Genomic DNA, 20,865 nt, shown 5'->3' with positions numbered 1-20,865 from the left:
TCTAAATAGTATATGCATATATATTTTTTCAGACTACGAGTAGACTGAAATGTAGTGTTAAACTGGAGAATTTTCAGGAATAGTATTAAAATACTGCTGAAAACTTTGCTCTTTCCAGCAAAAAACAAGAAAATAGTTAGGAAACATATTTTACTAAACTCAGTAATTTGCACTGCAAGGGACAAGGATGCTAGAGGTGTCCTGGATCTTTCTGACTCTTAAGGATGCAAGAGGTGAAAAATGAAGCAATTCTACATATGGTTGTAAAATTTTATTAATCAAATGTCATTGTACTGATACAAAACCCTCCTTATACTTGAAATTTTGTAGACTAAAATTGCAGACCAGATTAAAAGATTTTATAATGATTCATGAAGGCACTTCTTCATAACGTAATAGAAACCTTAGAACAATTTGTTTGATAATAATTGCTAAAATAATCACTGAACATCCTTCACAAATGAGCTGAAAGTTTCCAGTGCTGTCCTACTGAGAGTCTAATCTCACCAGCTGTCAGAACTATGACATCTGTTCAGTATATTTCTAAGAGCTGTCTTAACATATATATCACTACCTGAAAAAAAATCCAAAACCCATGCAATTGAAAGATATGTGCAGCTACCTACGTTTGTAATCTATTAGAAACAAGTATTTAGTTGACATTGGAGCTGCTACAATGTCAGTGTGTAAAGGTTAATTTTCTAAGTAAATTTTGTGTTATTAACATTGGATACTACTAAAGCTTAATTATGAAACATATTTGATAACTCAAACCTAGTCACTTCCTAAATTAAAAGGCAGCTGATCTCTGTGTTGAGTGTTATTTACTGCTGCTTTTTTTTTCAACCAACAAGCTTCAGTTTCTTGTCGTAGATTTCACCCAGTTGCTGAAATGCCAGTAGAACACCATCATTTGGATCGTCACACAGTTCACTCAGTGATGCTCTGTTTTTTTAAAAAAAAAAAAACAAAAAACATTGTTTCATTTTAAGTTGCTTTAAAGATTAAATATATTTTGTATATTAAAAAATACAAGTTTATCATACCCAATAGACTTAATGAGGAGTAAAAAATCCTTGAGTGCGTAGTAAGCATCTCCTTCATTTAACCTAAAGAAAGAAAAAAATTCAATTGGATATGCAACATAACATACCGTTTCATCTTTAAGAAACCCTGCCATGTAGGTTGGGTAAGGATCCAGAGAGCATATTCCATGGCCTCAAACTACTACATGACATGCTACTTCATTAGGATTACTGTAGAATAACTATAAGCTTAAAATAATAATGCTATACTAAGCATATAAAAGATTCACAAGTAACATTTGGGAAGATAATTTCTTAATAGTATCTTGGGAACATGGTCTCAACTATTTTAATAACCTGTTACAAGCTAAACTGGAATGTTAAACTTCAGATGAATCTGCTGGCTAAATGGAGCAGGAGATAGTGTAAGCTTTCTACAGCTGATGACGACTGTATTTTGCAAAAAGGACCACTCATTAATGAAGAGCAACTTAATAAACTCAGTTCCTAGTAATTAAGAATACCACATTTTTTAAAAAATTACAATCAGTTTTGTCTTAAAAATAATGGAATTATAGAATGGTTTGGGCTGGAAGGGACCTTTAAAGATCATCTAGTCCAAGTGCCTTTGCCATGGGCAGGGACATCTTTCATTAGCTCAGGTTTACAGAGTCAAATAATGTGATTTTATAATCAGTGTATTTCCTTATCTCTTGATAATGTGGCATTAGTGCCAAACTCTGCCATTGTAACTACAACAGTGCATGGAATGTGTATTCTAATTGTTCTTACTAGAATCTTATTTGAAGAGCTTACAAAAAAAACAGATAATGCTATATGCTCCCAATGGCACCCTCAGGGAGGAGAGTGAGGTGGTATTTTCTTACTCATAAATAAAAGTTACTGGCTATGAGCATGAAGGCAAAATAAAGATACTTGATAGAGTAGTTGGCAGAGGGAGCTTGTGGTTTAGCTTGTTTGAGCTGAAGTTGGGAATAAAACATACGTGAATGGCTTCATTGAGAACTGCAAGCTAGAAGTTTTATAAAGAGATGGATTTAATGAACAAGGTTTCAGGAAAGCTGGTGAGATTCAAAGGCAAAAGTGATGATGAAAATTACAAGACATCATGTTTAGCGGGTGCATCTCTAAAAGACTGAAGAGAACAACAGGACTGTAAATGGTAAGAGCAAAAATTAGTATCTCAAATTTAGCTTCTGAGAAGAAGAAACCAAATCGTAGGATCACAGAAGGGTTTGGGTTGGAAGCGACCTTAAAGATCATCAAGTTCCAACCCCCCTGCCATGGGCAGGGACACCCTCCACTAGACCAGGCTGCTCAAAGCCTCATCCAGCCTGGCCTTGAACACCTCCAGGGATGGGGCATCCACAGCTTCTCTGGGCAACCTGTTCCAGTGTCTCACTACCCTCACAGTAAAAAAATTTCTTCCTGGTATCTAGTCTAAATCTATCTTCTTTCAGCTTAAAACTATTACCCCTTCTCCTGTCACTACACTCCCTGATCAAGAGTGCCTCTCCATCTCTCCTGTAGCCCCCTTTAAGTACTGGAAGGCTGCCATAAGGTCTCTCTGGAGCCTTCTCTTCTCCAGGCTGAACAACCCCAACTCTCTCAGCCTGTCCTCGTGGTGGATGTGTTCCAGCCCTCTGATCATCTTTGTGGCTCTCCTCTGAACCCTCTCCAACAAGTCCATGTCCTTCTTATGTTGGGGGCCCCACAGCTGGATGCAGTACTCCAGGTGGGGTCTCACAAGAGCGGAGTAGAGGGGGAGAATCACCTCCCTCAACCTGCTGGTCACGCTTCTTTTGAGGCAGCCCAGGACACGGTTGGCTTTCTGGGCTGCAAGCGCACACTTGCCAGCTCATGTTGAGCTTGTCATGTACCAACAATACCCCAAGTCCTCCTCCTCAGGGCTGCTCTCAATTCATTCTCTGCCCAGCCTGTATTTGTGCTTGGGATTGCCCCGACCCACGTGCAGGATCTTGCACTTGGCCTTGTTGAACTTGGGTCCACCTCTCAAGCCTGTCCAGGTCCCTCTGGATGGCATCCCTTCCTTCCAGTGTGTTGACTGCACCACACAGCTTGGTGTCATCAGCAAACTTGCTGAGGGTGCACTTGATCCCACTGTCCATGTCTCCAAGAAAGATGTTAAACAACACTGGTCCCAATACCGATCTCTGCAGAATGCCACTTGGCTTGCACATGGAAGACTGGTGCAGTTTAGAAGTTGATTAATTAGGAAGGTGAAAGTGTCTTAAAAGATTATTTGTCTGGAGCTCTATCAAGTGTAAGTGATTGACAGGCTCTTCAGAAGTTTTGTTTGATTTAATCGAGGTTTTTTCACAATGAAAAAGATCAGAAGTCCCTGAAACGAGGAAGCCCAATGCAGTAGTCTAGATGGTAACACAGTAGCAGAGAGATGTCAAAAGCTAGGTCAAATAATGAAGACAGAAACAGATTAAAGGATGAATTCATGATCAGTGTTAAACAGAAGAGAGTGTAAAAGTAAAGATTAGAACTCCAGTTTTGGAAAAGCTAGAGTGTAAGTGGTTCAGGAGGAAAGAAGAAAACATGAAAAAGATGATGAGATATGCCAGTGGTCAACCAGCTTGGGTGCAGAGTTTTTGGTGTTTTTTTTTTCTTTAAAAACAAATAAAGCTACAATTGAATTATCATACAAGTTGCTAAATGCTTAGAAAAGATTAGGAAAAGAGGAAGTATTGAAGCAATACTGAAATACCGAATTACTGGCAAATTTTGCTCTGCTACTGTGAAAGTCAGGTTTCTATGATGACAGTCTTCCTGTACCAGAAAAGAGTATGTTTTGGATGCAGCAAGCAATGAGAGGTAGTTTGAGATCATGCCACTGTTTGATCAAAATAATTTGTGTCACTGAAGTCAAGACTTCCCATTTACAGTACTGTTTTGAATACCCAGCTAATACTTTACGGCCACTGCCATTGGACTTTAATGTGGTATATATTTTATTCTCATTAAAACATTCAACTAATATAATTATTTAACAGCTATTCCATCCCTAAGTTCTGTAGGAAGAAGGCTTTAAAAACAAAAGGATATACTTATATACCATATTGTAAACAAAGCTGCTGTTTAACCATATTTTAAATGGTAGTACTTACCAGTTATCAGTTGTCAATGCAGTCAAGGAGCCATGCTTATAGAAGTCCAGTGCATATGCATTGAGTGGCCTTTTCCTTCCTTGATTATCATACTTGTTCAAATAAAGCAGAGGGCAGTTTGTGACATTAATTCCAAGGGAACGTAAAACAGCCTTAAAAAAAAAAAATATCTGCTGAATAGCTATTATGGTTTTGTTTTTATGCCTATTTTGTCAAACCTATATCTTTAGACCCACAGCTGAAAAATTCTACACTTCTAATCCTAAACCACTCAAAAAATCTGCACAAGTACATGTAGGTTGTAGACACAGGAGAGAGTTTGGTAGTAAAATGACTTACACTGCCAGTACAGCTCTGGGACATTCTGAGTAATTTAAAGTTTAACTAGGCCACTGGATTTCCCTAGGGTTTTAGATGAGGATTTTTCCATATGCACAGATCATGTATTCAGATGCTCTCACTGATGCTTTGAATATATTTATTAATCAACCTTAAGCATGGGACATTTTACGGGTGAAGGTGAATTTTGAATCCTCAGCTGTAGGAATTTAATTTTTTCTAGTAAAGAATTATGAGTGGTGTGATGATTCCCTAATGCTACAAAGCCCATGTATAAGATAGCAGGAAAATGCAAGCTGACAGTCAACATGTTGATGTATATTCAGCTAATATAACTTGATAAGCTAATTCATATGCTATCTAACATGATCACTGAAATCCTAGTTGAGAAGCAAATGATCAATGCAACCATGCATCCTTTTGCTAGGACCCTTGAGACTACTGTGTGATTGAAAAAACAAAAAACAAAAAACAAAAAACAAAAAAAAAACTGCTGTGAAGAAAACAAACTGGGGATATGATTTGAATCTGAAATTTTAGAGAAATTTACTTGTCTCAGAGTCAAAAGGAACAGAGGCTTTGCAAGAAAGGAAACTACAGATTTTTTTCCTACATCCATCTATTCTGTGTTTCTTGCACAGTGATAATGTGGTGCTACTCAGTGCTGGTTTTGGGTTTTTTTTGAGACCTTTCAAATTGTTTCTCATAAAGAGTGACTCTTGGGCATAGTGCTATCATATTACAGAGAGGCAAGAAGATTGTAATAAAAAATTATTTTTTATTGAACTGTAATAAAAGTCTGCCCCTCATGAAAAAATAACTTACTTTATTAATGATCTCCCCATGAAATAGATCATTATCAACCACTCCAGATAAACATGCAAAAGGTGAGACGGCAGATATGCTTTTGGTGTTGTCCATCAAATAAGACGCTAGTTCAGAGCCATGCTGATTCTTGGATGTAAAATCTAGGCAAGAAGTTTCAAATACAACATAAGCTATGCAGACACAAGCTCCCCTTCAGCAATCTATTTTAAAAGCAAGACATTTTCAATTCAGTAGATAGTGACAGGAAATATAGTTAATCTTCTAAACTTAAATCCTTCTTGATACATTTGTTTATTTTGTTCATGAGAACCTCTACGCAATTGATTCTAGTATTTAAGAAAGAGCTTCCCAGTGGTGAGAATAATTACATCTCAATCCCCACCTTGCACAGAATCCCAGAATGTTAGAGATCGGAAGGGACCTCGAAAGATCATCTAGTCCAATCCCCCTGCCGGAGCAGGAACACCTAGATCAGATCACACAGGAACGCATCCAGGTGGGCTTTGAATGTCTCCAGAGAAGGAGACTCCACAACCTCTCTGGGCAGCCTGTTCCAGTGCTCTGTCACCCTCACTGTAAAGAAGTAGCAACTTAAGCTTTTTTCCTTATCTCATCTGTAGCCAAAATGGTAAGTAAGTATACAAGTATCTACCACCTCTTGAACTGGATATGGTTTGATCTTGCATCTTTTTTCTGTAAATCTAATGGAAGTGTTTCTTTCGAAGTGAAACAGCATCAGCAAAATAGGGAGAATGCAACCATATTACATCTTCCATTTAAACAAGAAACTCTACCACATTCAAGTAGAATAGGAAATTCAGTTTATTCATTTCACATCCTGGGTAAAAGTAGCATTAGTAACATTAATATATATAAAGGAATATATATATCCTGAAAATGCAAGGCAGCCAATGCTTTGCTCTTCTAATTTGGAATAGCATCGTTCATTTACAGTTCTTAATTTCCTGTGTTTTTCAGGTTACATACCAAGGTGTGGGTTCCCTCCATTGTTAAAAGAAGCAATCTTAAATTGAGTATGAAAAGAATAGGACTTCACTATAGTGTTCCTAAAGTTATACCATTATGCAGCACTTCCAGTGCTCTGCACTAGAAATGGAAAACTGCTATTTACCATGCCAAGCCATACATAGTATTCAATCTTGTTTTGCATTCACCTTATCTGTTTATTTCTCCTAGTGCCCCGCCTTTGTATTGAGTTGACAACCATTTTATACAACACTTTCTATGATCCAGGTATCGCCATAGTTGAAACTCAAAGTAGATTATAAGATGTGGTAGCTTGTAAAGTAATTTGGGCTTTTTTTTTTCATTTGTACACAGCAGAGACTAAAAAAATTACTGTACCAGTATAGGAAAAAAGGATTAATAAATACAGTTATCTGCTATAATTGAAGTGCTTCCTTACTGCAAAAATAGTATTTTTGAAGGCATGTTATTTTTAGAGGAGCTAGGCAATGGCATCTTGGTATATTACATTGCTTTTATATCTCTCTTCCCGGAAGCAACATGAGATTATGTAGTAGTTAAATATTTTTCATGCAATGGCAATCCATATTGCCTGGTAGTTTTATAGTCATGCCTTTTCATATTGCTTTGATTATTGGACATCATTTCTTGGCATAAGTAACTTAGATGATTAAACAAATGGTGCTATGTTCTTCTTTAACTGTTAATTCAGTTGAGACTGTTCGGATGTTGAAAATCTAACCTTTGTAAGACTCTGAAAGCAATTCAAGAATCATAGGCATTTGAAGATCTGCAAATGAATTGATGATTAGGAAAAAAAAGGTTTTTATTCAATAACTACACTTAATATTTTTTCCTTTTATAAAAAAATCCCTTTGATTTTTTCTTCTACAAAATAATGAAAGAACAGCAACTAAAATGATTGTTTTCCTGTACAAAATTTCTACCATATACAATATAATCTCTAATGCTTATAAAACAAAAGTGAAATGGAAATTTTATCTCTTTTTTAGCATGTCTGAAGTCACCATTTTTTCTTTACAAAATAAGAATTAACCCAACTCAACTTTCCTAATAAAATAAATTTCACAAATTATGAATATGCATTAATTTTTCATTTCCTACCTGTCTTTGACAGTGGAAGTCTGTATTCTTGTTCCATATCTGCCAGCTTGGCAGTTGTCAGAAGAAAATGAGCAAAATTTTCCTCTACTTTGGTGTTGTACTCATTTACGGCATCTGCAAAGTCTTTTGGCAGATCTTCTAGAAAGACCTGCAATAACATGCAGTATTGCTTAATTCATGTAATTTTTCCAAAAGTCAGTTTTACACTGGTGCATACATAGAGTATTAGTACACACATGGATATTAGTAGAAAGAAGGAAAGAGTATAGTTCCAAGCTTTACCCCAGCTTGTCAGACTGCCTGACCATCTAGAATTAACGGATCTTAAAGATAAACATAAATTTCATGCAGAAAAAGGCATGGAAGCTAAACAGTAAGTGTAAAATTCCTCGATTTTTACTCACAGAGTACTTGGCAAACAGCTCTATTAAAGATGTTTCACCTAGCTAAAAAGGGACTTCTGAAGGGCTGCCTTTCCCAGATCTTGTTGTACGTATCTTGGTGTTCATCAGGTTCCCTACCAATATGACAGACTGATGCTTTGCCACCATTAGCTACAGCAGTCCCGTAATCCTCCTACATGACTAGCCCCCTCTTCAGAAATAAGTAACACTGTTCCTCTTGGAATGCTTGCTGGAAACTGGCCACATAAGCATCTTCACCTCGAAGAAGTTCCTTTGTTACTCCAGCCATAGCTGTGTCCTCCAAAATTTCAAGGCTTTGCATAGAAGAACCAACAGGAGCACATTACGAATGTTTCACCTTCTGCCTGCACCCATGGTGGGTTAACTTTGTGCGTAACTACTGTGAATGCTCATCCTACTAATATTATCCCATTTTTGGAAAAAGTCCTAAGCCTACAGTGTTATGTACCACAGTCCATGCTGGTGTCCTTCTGGGTCATCACTATGTGTCACAAAAAGCTGCAGCTCCTGAGATGGAAACAAAATTCTAGCAGAGGGAGGAGAAGAAAGTAAATTGCCATTTGGGGAAGAGATACTGGAGTTGTATTGTATAAAGAAATGCTGTGTCATTTATACTTTTACATTTTGCAATATCATGGCAGTAACTGTATACTCATCTGTCATTACTAAAATATACTTGAATAATCTGGTACTTTCATTTAACCTGTCAGTCAACTGCTGCATCTGTGATTAAATCAGGGCTTCTTTATTTTAATCCAGTAAGTACTTTTTTTCATTATTCTAGCTACTTGCATTGCACGTAGGGGGCAAGGTGTTGCCAGGGGTGAGGGCACATGGTTCAGGGCTGGCTGCTGTGAGAAGAGGCCAAGGGCTGCCCAGTGACAGACACAGCTAGTTCCAGTGGCCCCACCACAGGACAGAACTGAGCCCACCAGGCACAGGTGCAGCAGCACCTCCATGAAAACTTTAAGGGCAAAAATGTCACACAGGCAGACTGAGAAGCAGCAGTGCTAACACCCAGAGGAGAGAAGGAAGTGGAGGAGGTGCTCCAGGTGATGAAGCAGAGATTCCCCTGGAGCCTGCAGAAGAGACCACAGTGGAACAGAGATTTCCATGTAGCCCTCTCAGTGGAGATGGCCATGCTGGAACAAATATCCACACTGCAGCCTGCGAAGGACCCTGCACCAGAGCAGCTGGATGTTTCCTGAAAGAACTACAGGCCATGGAGAGCCCACACTGGAGCAGGTTTATTCTGAAGGACTGCAGCCCATGGAGAAGACTCACACTGGAGCAGGTGTGATGTGTGAGGAGGAAAAAGTGGCAGAGCGAGCTGTTAAGAACAGACCCCAACTCATTTCTCATCAGCCCTGCACCGCCTGTGGCGGGGCCGGGGGTAGGTGTAAAGGAATCAGGAGCAAAAGAGTAAAGTTGAGCCTGGAGAAGGCAGAAGGGGGAAGGTGGTGTTGAAATTTTAATTTATTGTTTCTCACTACCAAAATCTATTTTAATTGGTAACAAATTAATTTAACTTTCCACAAGCTGAGGCTGTTTTGCCCATGAGTATAACTCGTAAGCAATGTCCCTGTTTTTGTCTTGACCCACGAGCTTTTCCATCCTATTTTTTTCCCCCATCCTGTTGAAATGGAGGAATAAGGTTGGCTTGGGGGGCGGCTACCTGCTGGCCCACCAGACCACTGTACATCCATAATGACACTAGTTTAACTGACTAAAGCAAACAATTTCATTGAAGTAGTATACAACATAAGTTATAGTAAAGACCAAAGCTTTCTCTACCTTTGACTGGCAAAATCTGCGTTTATATTTCATTGAGCAGGCTGGAAGATATTTTCTCCCAAATAGGTTTGCTAGAATGAGCACTAGCTTTTCCAGGACATCTTCTGAAAAAACAGTTGAGCCTGTGTCAAAACAGAAGGTACTTGGTTTAAATATGAAAGTGTAAAAAAAAAAAAATTTTTTTGCTTAAAATAAACATCTCCTATTCAGGAGTTTCCTTTCCAGCGGCCATTGTCACAACAGAGATCATGCAAAACTATGTTGGATAAAGATCAAATCATTACATACAAAAATTTCTAGTAGATAATTAAGTAATATGTACAAATTAATACTGTATTCTTTTATGCTCACATACTGCTGCATATCTCAGTGTACAGAATGGATTTTACTCACGTAATGAATCATTAGTAGTACTTCATTTTTTAAAATTTGTTCATATTCAGAGTGGTCAACCATCTTACTACACGGCATTCAAATCTTGCTCTGGAGTCAGAATTATTAATTCTGATATGTATAGCATTATTTTTTTACCTCACCAGAATGTTTCACAAACAGTAAATTTAGGTTCATGTTACTAGCATTGCCATATGTGTGCCTTGGCTTTCTCATATAAGCATATGCAGTGTGTAGAGGCAGAGGCCAAGGATATGAGAATGAAGGCTAGGCAAGCAAAAGGCAGCAGCAGGAAGAAAGCACCCAGAAAATTTCACAACCACTGGGGTTACAGAGCCTGCCACAGGCTGCAATTAAGATGCATGGAGTATTATTTACCTTTAATTGGCCGGCACAATTTGTGGAATAAACCTTTCACAAGAAAGCTCACTAAAACAAAATTTGAAGGTTCATGATAGTACAAGTGTGTCACAAGTCCAGCAAATCCTATGGGGTTACCTTCTTGATCCAAGTAGCCCTATTTAATTTAAAAGCAAAAAAAAAAAAAAAGCTTAGTCATGAAAGATGAACTTAGATAAGACAAAAACAGAATGGTGGCATTCAGAAGAATAATCATTCAACCTAATGCATAGGTACCTATTGAGACTACTCAATTTCCATTGAAAGGCAAAAATATCTCCCTACTGAAAAACAAGTCACCAACTATTTTGAGTATTTCTATGTGAGATCTTAAATCTCCCTGTGCAAAGCAGAGATTTTGACTTCATATTTTTAGTGCATATTCAGGTCATGTTGCAAATGAAAAGTGCATACAGTCATCAAAGTAAGATCTGATGCAACTTTCATTAAAAAAACTATTAACCCAAATGTTTGATGGGATAAAAGCACAGCAAGCAGTGATCTGTCAAATATGTTGATGGAAGATGTTTGGGTGCTAGAACCTTACATAGTTTCGAAGAACAGGACAAACTCATGGAACAAAACTCCATCAAAGGCTATGAATTCCAGAATACTTGAACCTGTCAAATATCACTCTGCATCACGTCCTGGAAGAAAGTATGGACTACCCAGAGAATCATCATTATATGGTTGCCCTTTTTTTTTTCCCCCAGTTCCCTGCGAAAATTATTGGTGACAGGATGCTAGGCATGTGGGCCAGGTTTTGTCCAGTTCTCACACTAACTATAACTTTTCAGAAACATTACTAATCTCTCTTGTACACCAACTAAATTATTTTCAATGGGAGTACCAGACTCCTGGTCTCACATACAAGGGACACCCAGCAGAGTCGGCAGAAATGTTAGTTAGGGCTCCTCCTGGGAGCAGGACTGGAAAACCTAGGCACAGATGATTTGTTAATGTAATCACATTATTGGCGTCTCTTACTGCCTGTAGTTCTGGGCTGTAAACCGAAATGGAGTAATGCATAAACATTTTCCAAAATGGTGTGCATCAAATTGAAACTATTACTAGGGAGAGATACACCACTAATTTTCAGTCTTCTCCAAGACCTACTTCCTAAATATTTGTTAGGGATATAATTTCTCCCAGCATTTTGGAAATCATGTCATCTTTGGTATGTTTTAAACCCCTATCACATCACATGCATGCATCTTCATATGCAATATAAATGCACAACTCTTACTTTCCTAATCAATTTGTAATTATATAGACCATACTGTAAGATGTTCCCTGTCTAATGTATTCAACAACATAGGTAGCTCATAATTAACCTCAAACTTAAAGCACTCTAATTTTATCTATTTCCTTAAATTTCTTTCTAACAGAAGGAAATAGCCTATTGCTATGGAATATAAAATATATGGTTCTTTAAATGAAAGCACACTAACACAAACAAATGAGAATCTGTAGATTTAAGAATTACTTTTTATGAGAACGAGTTAAAACCTACCTCTTTGATAAGAAATTGCAAGGAAAACATAAAATAAATTTTTAATATTTCAGCATATCTTTCTTTTCTGAATGACATCAGTGAGTGTTTCAACACTGACAATGCCTGGTCAAACAAACAAGAAAAAAAAATCAGAAATTAGAAATCCAAGGGAATGTTGATATTTTAACAAGCAAAGAAATTCAATATCCAGCTTTTATGATTTGTTTCATCAATTGGTTTTCAGGGTAAAAATGATGGGTGGGGGTTATGTTGTATTTTTATTTAAATTGAATGCCTAACTCCTGGAAATGTTTGTGAAAAAGTCCATCCTCTGTCAGATGTGTGTGCGTTTTCTAAATTTATCCTGATGTTTGTAAAGTTAATTACAAGAAATTCATATAGAGATCTAAAAGAGAAGGATTAAAATATCATTAAACTACAACCAGGAAGTTTTGAAATTACTCCTTATACTTTAATACCATTTTAATATTTTATTATTAAACATAGAAGTTTACCAATTTACTTAGCTATCTTAAGAGACTTATGTCTGAATTCATTCAGTGGGTCCTCAAAAATAGATGTCTATATCCTGAAGGGGATGTAAAAAACAGATCCTTTGGAGGTAAGGGTTCCTTAATAATGATCTCTGACCAATTTGTAATCATGGTCAAGGGTTGTTTACTTAAATCACTGCATTAAATGGCAGGAATAAGAATTCTTTGATTCCCGAGAGTTAGTATGCAGATTTAAACAAGTGAGTAATACATAGAATTTTCTCTTTGTTTCAACTGAGGTAGCATTTCATAGGTCCCCCCTTCCCTGTGGAAATGCATCTTTACATGTTTTTCTCAAATAAAGCTGAAATTTTAAATATTGGAAGACTTTTTCCAAGTTAATGCAAATATCACATAGAACAAGAGTCAGTAAAAATACCTCCCTGATAGTAGCATTCTTTCTGATGATAATATTTATTGCAAAGAATAAATGCATGAAAATGGACACTACAATAACGTGGAGACGACAGCACAGGTACTAGAAGCAGTATAGCAGAGTATGCAACTTCATTTGGAGGCAGACTGCTTACTTCTGAAGTGCATAACTTTCTGCTCATGAGACATGACAATTTCATTAATTGCTATTAAGAAAAAAATATTAAACCTTTGCTCTGGCATCCTCTTTGTCATCAGCCCTTGCAGCCAACAGCATTAGTCTCAATATTAAGGAAACAGTCAGAGGAAACTGGCCTTTCAACTGAGGTACGTTGGATTTGATAAGTCTTTCAACTTTGGGCAATGGAATATCATAGAAGAACACGTTTCCAATCATATCCTGTCCCCGTCTTCCAGCACGTCCTGACATCTAAGAATAAAATATTTACTAATTATATTATTAAATAATAAATCTGGTAATTTTAAAATAAAAGATATCTAAGTTGTACATACTGGTACCACCTATACAGTTTTAATAAAGCATTTATGCAGAATTATTAAAATAATGTGTGCAAAGTATGTTGCATACCAAATATAGCTGGTTTACAAATGCGGTGGGTTTATTACTTTTTAAAATATGAAATTCCAAATTTGACCTAAACAAGACCTAAACACTGGCCAGGATACTTATGCTCTCTTACATGTCTTTTTAACATTTATATTTCTTCAAGGTAAGTTTTAATTTAATTTGTACCTATACACCAGCTTTGTTTTTAACTTATATTTAGCTCTGAATTATTTCTGGGTAGATTGGGCCAGAGGTAGTCTCAATGTTGATAAAGAGCAGAGAATATGAAAAAGGAGCAGAGAGAAGCTGTCTAAGGGCATATTCCCTTGCTTGGCTCACCTGTTCTTGGTCAGATCCACTGTAGGGACTCACCCCTTGTACCAGATGATGTGACAAAGCTGGAGTTATATCATTTCTGTGCAGCAGAAGGGAGATGCATGTAGGTTCATCTACTGCACAGATCCACTCACACTCTGAGAGCTACCTGCTAGGTGAGGCCATCAACAGCACCTGGCCTATATGGTGTCCTGAACCAGAGGCAAACTGGCAGTACTTCATGAAAAAAAAAGGTTTGAAAAGGAGCACAAGAGTAGCAAACGGGCTAATGAAGATGTTAGAGTCTCTCAGCCCACCAGCAAGTTTTGTCATGACTGGAGACATTTTGCTTTATTGCATTTGCAGCCTCATCTACATCACTGCTGTTGCTGTGAGGAGTGCCACTTTCAAGATGGAAGGAAATCTAATGTTCCTATTAATCCAGTCAGCAATCTTTCTTTTCCTCCTTACGTCCCCACTCTATGTTCTTATAGCATATTTTTCACACATTTGTAAAACCCTGGCTAGAACAAAACAGCTACATCCTTCCAGCTCCCATAAGTGAAAGCCAAATCTACGCCTTTAATTCACTGAGCAATTGTAGTACTTTCATTGCTCAAATAGGTTTTTTGACTACATACATTATTTGTGGGCTGGCAGTTTTGAAACATTAGTTAAATCACCTTAACTAAAACTATTATTGTCACCAAAATAAACAGCTAAAACTCAGAACATACCCAGAATTATATGCAAAAAGAAATTTTCCTGAATTTGTGTGTGATGACAGCTATATGTGTACTGTTCTTGTAAGAAAAAGCAGGTGTTCTATTTCCATACCTGTCTGTAATTTAGGGCATCTAAAAAGACAGAATCTTCAGCAAAGACAACAGATTTACACGGCATGTTGATTCCTAGAGCAAGTGTTGAAGTAGCTGTGACTACCTAGAAAATATCAAATATGGGTATATCTATTAGAAATGGCAATATCCAATTAAAAAAAAAAACATGTAATATCCAACTTAAATCAACAGGAATTTTACTATAATTTTTCATATAGCTAAACTTTAATCTGACAAATTTAACAGAGCTATGAACATAAATGAATTTCACTCTTTAGTGTAGTTCATATAGCTATTACATATGCATATTGAACTTTTGTATCCTGAAAGTTTATCCTGCATTTTTTGTGGAACACAAATTGAAATAATATTGAAATTGAACACAAATTGAAATATTCAGTGAAGACAGTACAAAATATCATAATCCTATAGAGTTCATTTAACTAACACAGTTGGCTGCTGTGGTAAAAGACAATTTCAAAATATTTCTATAAATACATCAGCAACAAAAGGAGGACTAAGGAGAATCTCCACCCTTTACTGGATGTGGGGGGAAACATAGTGAGAAAAGCTGAAGAAAAGGCTGAGGTGCTTGATGCCTTCTTTGCCTCAGTCCTTAATAGTAAGACCAGTTGTTCTCACTTTACCCAGCCCCCTGAGCTGGAAGACAGGGACAGGGAGCAGAATGACGCCCCCATAATTCAAGAGGAAATGGTTAGAGACATGCTGCACCACGTAGACACACACAAGTCTATAGGGCTGGATGGGATCCACCCAAGGGTACTGAGAGATCTTGTGGAAGTGCTCACCAAGCCACTTTTCATCATTTATCAGCAGTCCTGGGCAACTGAGAAGTCCCAGTTGACTAGAAGTTAGCAAATGCCATGCCTGTCTATAAGAAGGGTCAGAAGGAAGATCTGGGGAACTACAGGCCTGTCAGCCTGACCTTGGTGCCAGGGAAGGCCATGGAGCAGATCATCGTGACTGCCATCACATGGCATGTACAGAACAACCAGGTGATCAGGCCCAGCCAGCATGGGTTTATTAAAGGCACGTCCTGCTTGACTTACCTGATCTCTTTCTATGACAAGGTGACCTGCTTAGTGGATGACAGAAAGGCTGCAGATGTTGTTTACCTGCACTTTAGTAAAGCCTTTGACACTGTTTCCCACAGCATTCTCCTGGAGAAACTGGCTGCTCATCGCTTGGATGGGTGTACTCTTCTCTGCCTATCAAACTGTCTGGATGACCAGGCCCAAAGAGTTGTGGTGAATGGAGTTAAACCCAGTTGGTGGCCGGTCACCAGTGGTGTTCCCCAGGGCTCAGTATTGGGGCCAGTTCTGTTTAATGTCTTTATCAATAATCTTGACAAAGGGATCAAGTGTACCCTCAGTAAGTTTGGGCAGGAGTGTTGATCTGCTTGAGGGTAGGAATGCGCTGCAGAGCGACCTGGACAGGCTGGATCGATGGACCAAGGCCAACTGTATGAGATTCAAGAAAGCTCAGTGCTGGATCCTGAACTTGGGACATAACCACCCCATGCAATGCTATGGGCTTGGGGAAGACCGTCTGGAAAACTGCCCAGCGGAAAAGGAGCTGGGGGTGTTGGTTGACAGCCAGCTGAATACAAGCCGGCAGTGTGCCCAGGTAGCCAAGAAGGCCAAGGGCATCCTGGCCTGCATCAGCAATAGTGTGGCCAGCAGGACTAGGGAAGTGACTGTGCCCCTGTACTCGGCTCTGGTGAGTTCACACCTTGAATCCTGTGTTCAGTTTTGGGCCCCTCACCACAAGAAGGACATTGAGGTGATGGAGCACATCCAAAGAAGGGCAACAAAGCTGGTGAAGGGTCTAGAGAACAAGTCCTATGAGGAGCAGCTGAGGGAACTGGAGTTGTTTAGTCTGGAGAAAAGGAGGCTGAGGGGAGACCTTATGACTCTCTGCAGCTACCTGAAACATGGTTGTAATTAGGTGGTTGTCAGTCTTTTTTCCCAAGTAACAAGTGATAGGATGAGAGGAAATGGCCTCAAGTTGTGTCAGGAGAGGTTTAGGTTGGATATTAGGCAAAATTTCTTCACCAAAAGGGTTGTCAAGCATTGGAACAGGATGCCTACCATGAAAGTGGTGGAGTCACCATCCCTGGAGGTATTTATAAGACATGTAGATGTGGCGCCTAGGGACACAGTGGACTCGGCAGTGTTAGGTTTACAGTTGGACTTAGTGATCTTAAGGGTCTTTTCCAACCTAAATGATTCTACGGTATGCTAATCTGAATGATAGAAACTCTTAGTTAGAAATCAAGTTCTACAGCTGTCAGTTCACTTAGTTTATTTTATTTGTTTGGAAACCTTCATGTCAACATTTTTTAAATGAGCATGACAAAGTCAATGCAATGTATTTTACCACTGGTGAAAGGTACACTATATTTTTTAATTAAATATATGGAGAAACTAAAATTAAAAAATTAGAACTGATCCTATTTTACCAACCTTGATATATCCCAACCTGAAAAGCATCTCCACTACTTGTCTTTCCTTGGCATTCATAGATCCATGATGATACCCAATGCCCCTCAGTGCCATCGTTTCCTGCAGATAACCTTTTCTCTCAAACCTAATTCGATGAAAAATCTTCCTCAAAGTCTACAAATAAAAAGAAATGTTAAGTATTAACCACAACCAGGTGCTGTTAATGGAAAAGTCTTATCTGATAAAATTCCAAACACTACAGAGAAATACAGCTGTTTATGTTCTTCAGTGACCCTGAAGCCCAAAGTACATAATTGGACGTGTACCATCAGCAGCTTCATTATGACAACAAATCCAGGCTCTTCAGTACACTTCTATATACTATCAGTTTTTTTCACCTTTGCAATAAATGCAATTACAACACTCCCAATTTTCATACCATGCAGCTAGATGCAACCAGACATGGCAAGCTTACATGTTCATGACTTTCCTACTCAAAGCGTGGCCTCATGACCATGTACTGCATGCCACTACCACAGAACAAATTCCTAAGTAGCTATGTAAAGCTGATAATCTCTTACTCTTGTTCATCATCCCTGCTTGGTACCACCACCTCATCTCATTACACAGTTAGAAGCTTTGCTTTCCCAAACTCAGAAATAACAGTGAATTAAGCTTTTCCAGTACTTTCTGAACATCACTCTGCAGCTAAGTGCTGCCTCATCCAAAGTCCAAGCTACTTCTTCACTGCCTTTACCCATCTGCAACTGTGGGAAGCAATGTTCCTTTGATGCTGGCTAACAGCAGTCCAAAAATGTCACTGGGATCTCAAGTGCCCAGGATAAGGAATCATCAAAATTTTCAAGTTTGGTCCCAATACACAGAATTTTCCTCTTTCAAGACATATCACAACAAGCAGAAAGCATTATCAAGCAATTACCAAAATTTCGAGCACCTTTTCACTGAATTAAGAGCTATATATCACAATTACTTTTTTTAATAAAAAAGTCCAGCCATGGAGAAGAAGCTATATGAACCACAGTCATGTTTCAGGAAGTTTAGACCAGAGGGGATTTCCTGGATCAAGGTGCAGGCACCCACTACTGCTAGAAACCACATCATATACATCTCTTTCATAAATTATTCCTTAATTATTTGTATACAAATATATACATTAATATTTCTGATGCACATCTGCAGATTTTCAGTGTTTTTCTCAATTTTTCTTTCCTTGGGGGGCATAAACACATTGAAGAGCATGGATAATTTTGCTTTATGGGGACTAGAACCTAAAGCCTAAAAAACCTTATTATTTACTATTTTTACAAGATATTAAGGGCTTAGAAATCTTTTGTTAAGCACAAAAAGGTGCCATATAGCCTATGCTGATGACTCAGTCAGAAAAATAGGAGTCTGAGATCTGAATCAACAAGTAACAGAACCGCACTGCTGATAGTTCATGGAAGTGAATTAATTGTAGTATACACCCCAGGACTCCTATCACAAGGACAAGTCAACATGTTTTTATTTGGCAGAATGAAAGTTGTCCATACATCTTAAAAATAAAGTAATCTAAGATTGATACCTGGAATCAAATCTAAATGGAAATATTCAGAATATTTCATTAAGTCACTGCGTAGTGTTATGAAGTACAACTGCATCACACATTATATGCGTGTTACGTATTTATGCACAAATTAATGCATTTTAGACATACAAAACCAAAACCATATTATAATTATCAGTGAAGTACTTACATCTTCATCCACTGCTTTAGGATCAGCATAAGTACACGCAGAAGGAATAACAGTTAGCCTTTTAAGTCTTTTTTCTAACTGTTGTTTTTGAGTGAAAAGTACCACCATGTTTTCCATTTTAGTGGAGCTCAACTTTTTGGTATCCCTGTATACAATATACAATTAAAAATATTATTTCTGGAATTATCATACATTTCTAGATTTTAAAATATTCTTTGGGTACTGAAAGATGCAGACTCATTTGCTTTTAAACTGTAGGCTCAAACATGTAGGCAGATCTGTTAATTTACTGATAAAACTGACAGCTTCCTTTTATCATGCCTTGTATGCAAAACAGCAAATAATTCTGCGTGAAGTAGAGAGGAGGAATTATTGTGATATACCTGTAAATACCTCACTGAGCAAATTAGTAAGCTAACAAGATTGCACAGTAGAAGAATTAAATATGAAAGAGAAACGTGATGGATTTACTGCCAATAATGGCTTAGACTGTAAGGACTTAGGACAGGACTTGAAGAAGAGAGGAAAGGGAAAACTATTTAGACACAGATTTTCAAGACACTTTAATGTCTAAATATGTGTCTAAATTCCTACTGGATTTTCAAGTTCTCACTTACTACTGTTAAAGTCAGCTAAGTTCGTTCTTTCGTGATATTATGTCCAAAGAATGCACTATAAATTGACATGATTAGGAGGGCAAAACCCTGATGCTTTATGTTCCTGACAATCCTCATAACTATAGCCATATTTCATTGCCAAATGCCTTATAAAAATACATAGTTTATGATCACAAAATCAAAAAAATTCAAGGTTAAAGGGGAAACCAATACAATACAATGCAAGCAAATGTCTGACAAATATTCAAAGAACATCTCACCAGTCAGGTGAACCCATAATTCAGAGATCCAGCACTGTAACCAGCCATGGTGAGGCTAAACTATGAAAATATTCTCCCACAATGACTGACCCAGCACCAGGGTCAAATGTTTTTAAGAGATGCATAACAAAAGTTACTGTCTGGAGAAAGAGCCGTTCTGATATCTTGGTATGTCGGTAGTGAATTATTCCAAATTGATCAATTTCATACACTTAGGTCTCTCTCTCTGCTTCATAGAATGGTTTGGGCTGGAAGGGACCTCAACGATCATCTAGTTCCAACCCCCCTGCCATGGGCAGGGACACCTCCCACTAGATCAGGTTGCTCAAAGCATGAATTCTTACGTTGTAGTGCCAGCACCTTGTGCAACATCAGCAACACTGGTATCTCCCTGCTGCCTGACTATGCACTAGGTACTACCAATTGATACCTGCCATACAACTGCTCCTACTCTGTGGGTTGCTAGAGCATGAAGAGGAGCAGGGACAATACTGCAAGCTGGATGAATGTGCTGCTGTAAGGTTCATTCTCCAGAAATAAGTTTGGCAGATGCACCCACTCTGACAAAGACTGGGGGCTTTAGCACCCTTGAAACAAAGTGGCTGCTGCTTTCCATTTTTTTTTTATTTTTTTGGCGCCTTCACTGTAACTGGTGTCAGGCATACAGGTATCAGAAGATGAGGTCCCTGCCAATGAGGGTCAACACGACCATGTCTGACCACAGATAAGGTTTGGCTAGGGTATAAATAGAGCCCCACTGGCGGGTGAGCTCGAGTCTGACCTCTTCAGAGAAGCAGGTCTAAGGAAACTCCTCAGGGTTGAGAGCCCTCCGTTTTATTAGGTGAGTGAATTATTATTTTGGGTCGTTGGCCCTGGAACTTAGAGAATTCTTAAGGCGGTGTGTAGTAATTATTCCTAAGGGCTTGAGGGGTGGGCCCATGCAAACCTCATGAAGTTCAACAAGGCCAGTGCAAGCACAAATACAGGCTGGGAGGAGAATGGATTGAGAGCAGCCCTGAGGAGAAAGACTTGGGGGTACTGGTAGATGAGAAGCTCAACATGAGCCGGCAGTGTGCGCTTGCAGCCCAGAAAGCCAACCATGTCCAGGGATGCATCAAAAGTGTGACCAGCAGGCTGAGGGAGGTGA

The 20,865-nt window shown here is 38.4% G+C and overlaps 1 protein-coding gene across 1 annotated transcript; it reads right to left on the bottom strand.

Moving 5' to 3' along the window:
- Positions 1–842: 842 nt before the first annotated feature.
- Positions 843–14,644, bottom strand: LOC104471485 (probable ATP-dependent RNA helicase DDX60). The gene is made up of 10 exons (XM_010086837.1): positions 14,618–14,644; positions 13,127–13,327; positions 11,987–12,091; positions 10,453–10,591; positions 9,682–9,803; positions 7,463–7,610; positions 5,348–5,490; positions 4,184–4,335; positions 1,047–1,109; positions 843–945 (listed from the first exon to the last, which is right to left on the bottom strand). Exons 2-10 carry the CDS (start codon positions 13,325–13,327, stop codon positions 843–845), a joined length of 1,176 nt encoding a protein of 391 aa, XP_010085139.1. The 5' UTR covers positions 14,618–14,644.
- Positions 14,645–20,865: the final 6,221 nt, after the last annotated feature.

Source organism: Pterocles gutturalis, unplaced genomic scaffold (genome assembly GCF_000699245.1).
Source record: "Pterocles gutturalis isolate BGI_N339 unplaced genomic scaffold, ASM69924v1 scaffold25711, whole genome shotgun sequence".
Classification (NCBI taxonomy): Eukaryota; Metazoa; Chordata; class Aves; order Pterocliformes; family Pteroclidae; genus Pterocles; species Pterocles gutturalis.
The sequence above is the reverse complement of the archived record's forward strand: the minus strand, read 5'-3'. Positions and strand labels throughout refer to the sequence as shown.

Coding starts and splice junctions, on each gene's coding strand:
- LOC104471485 (XM_010086837.1), bottom strand. CDS start 13,327: ATGTCAGGACGTGCTGGAAGACGGGGACAGGATATGATTGGAAACGTG. Junction 10,592..11,986: donor TGCAATTTCTTATCAAAGAG/GTAGGTTTTAAC, acceptor TAAATTAAATAG/GGCTACTTGGATCAAGAAGG. Junction 1,110..4,183: donor GCATTGACAACTGATAACTG/GTAAGTACTACC, acceptor TTCTTTCTTTAG/GTTAAATGAAGGAGATGCTT.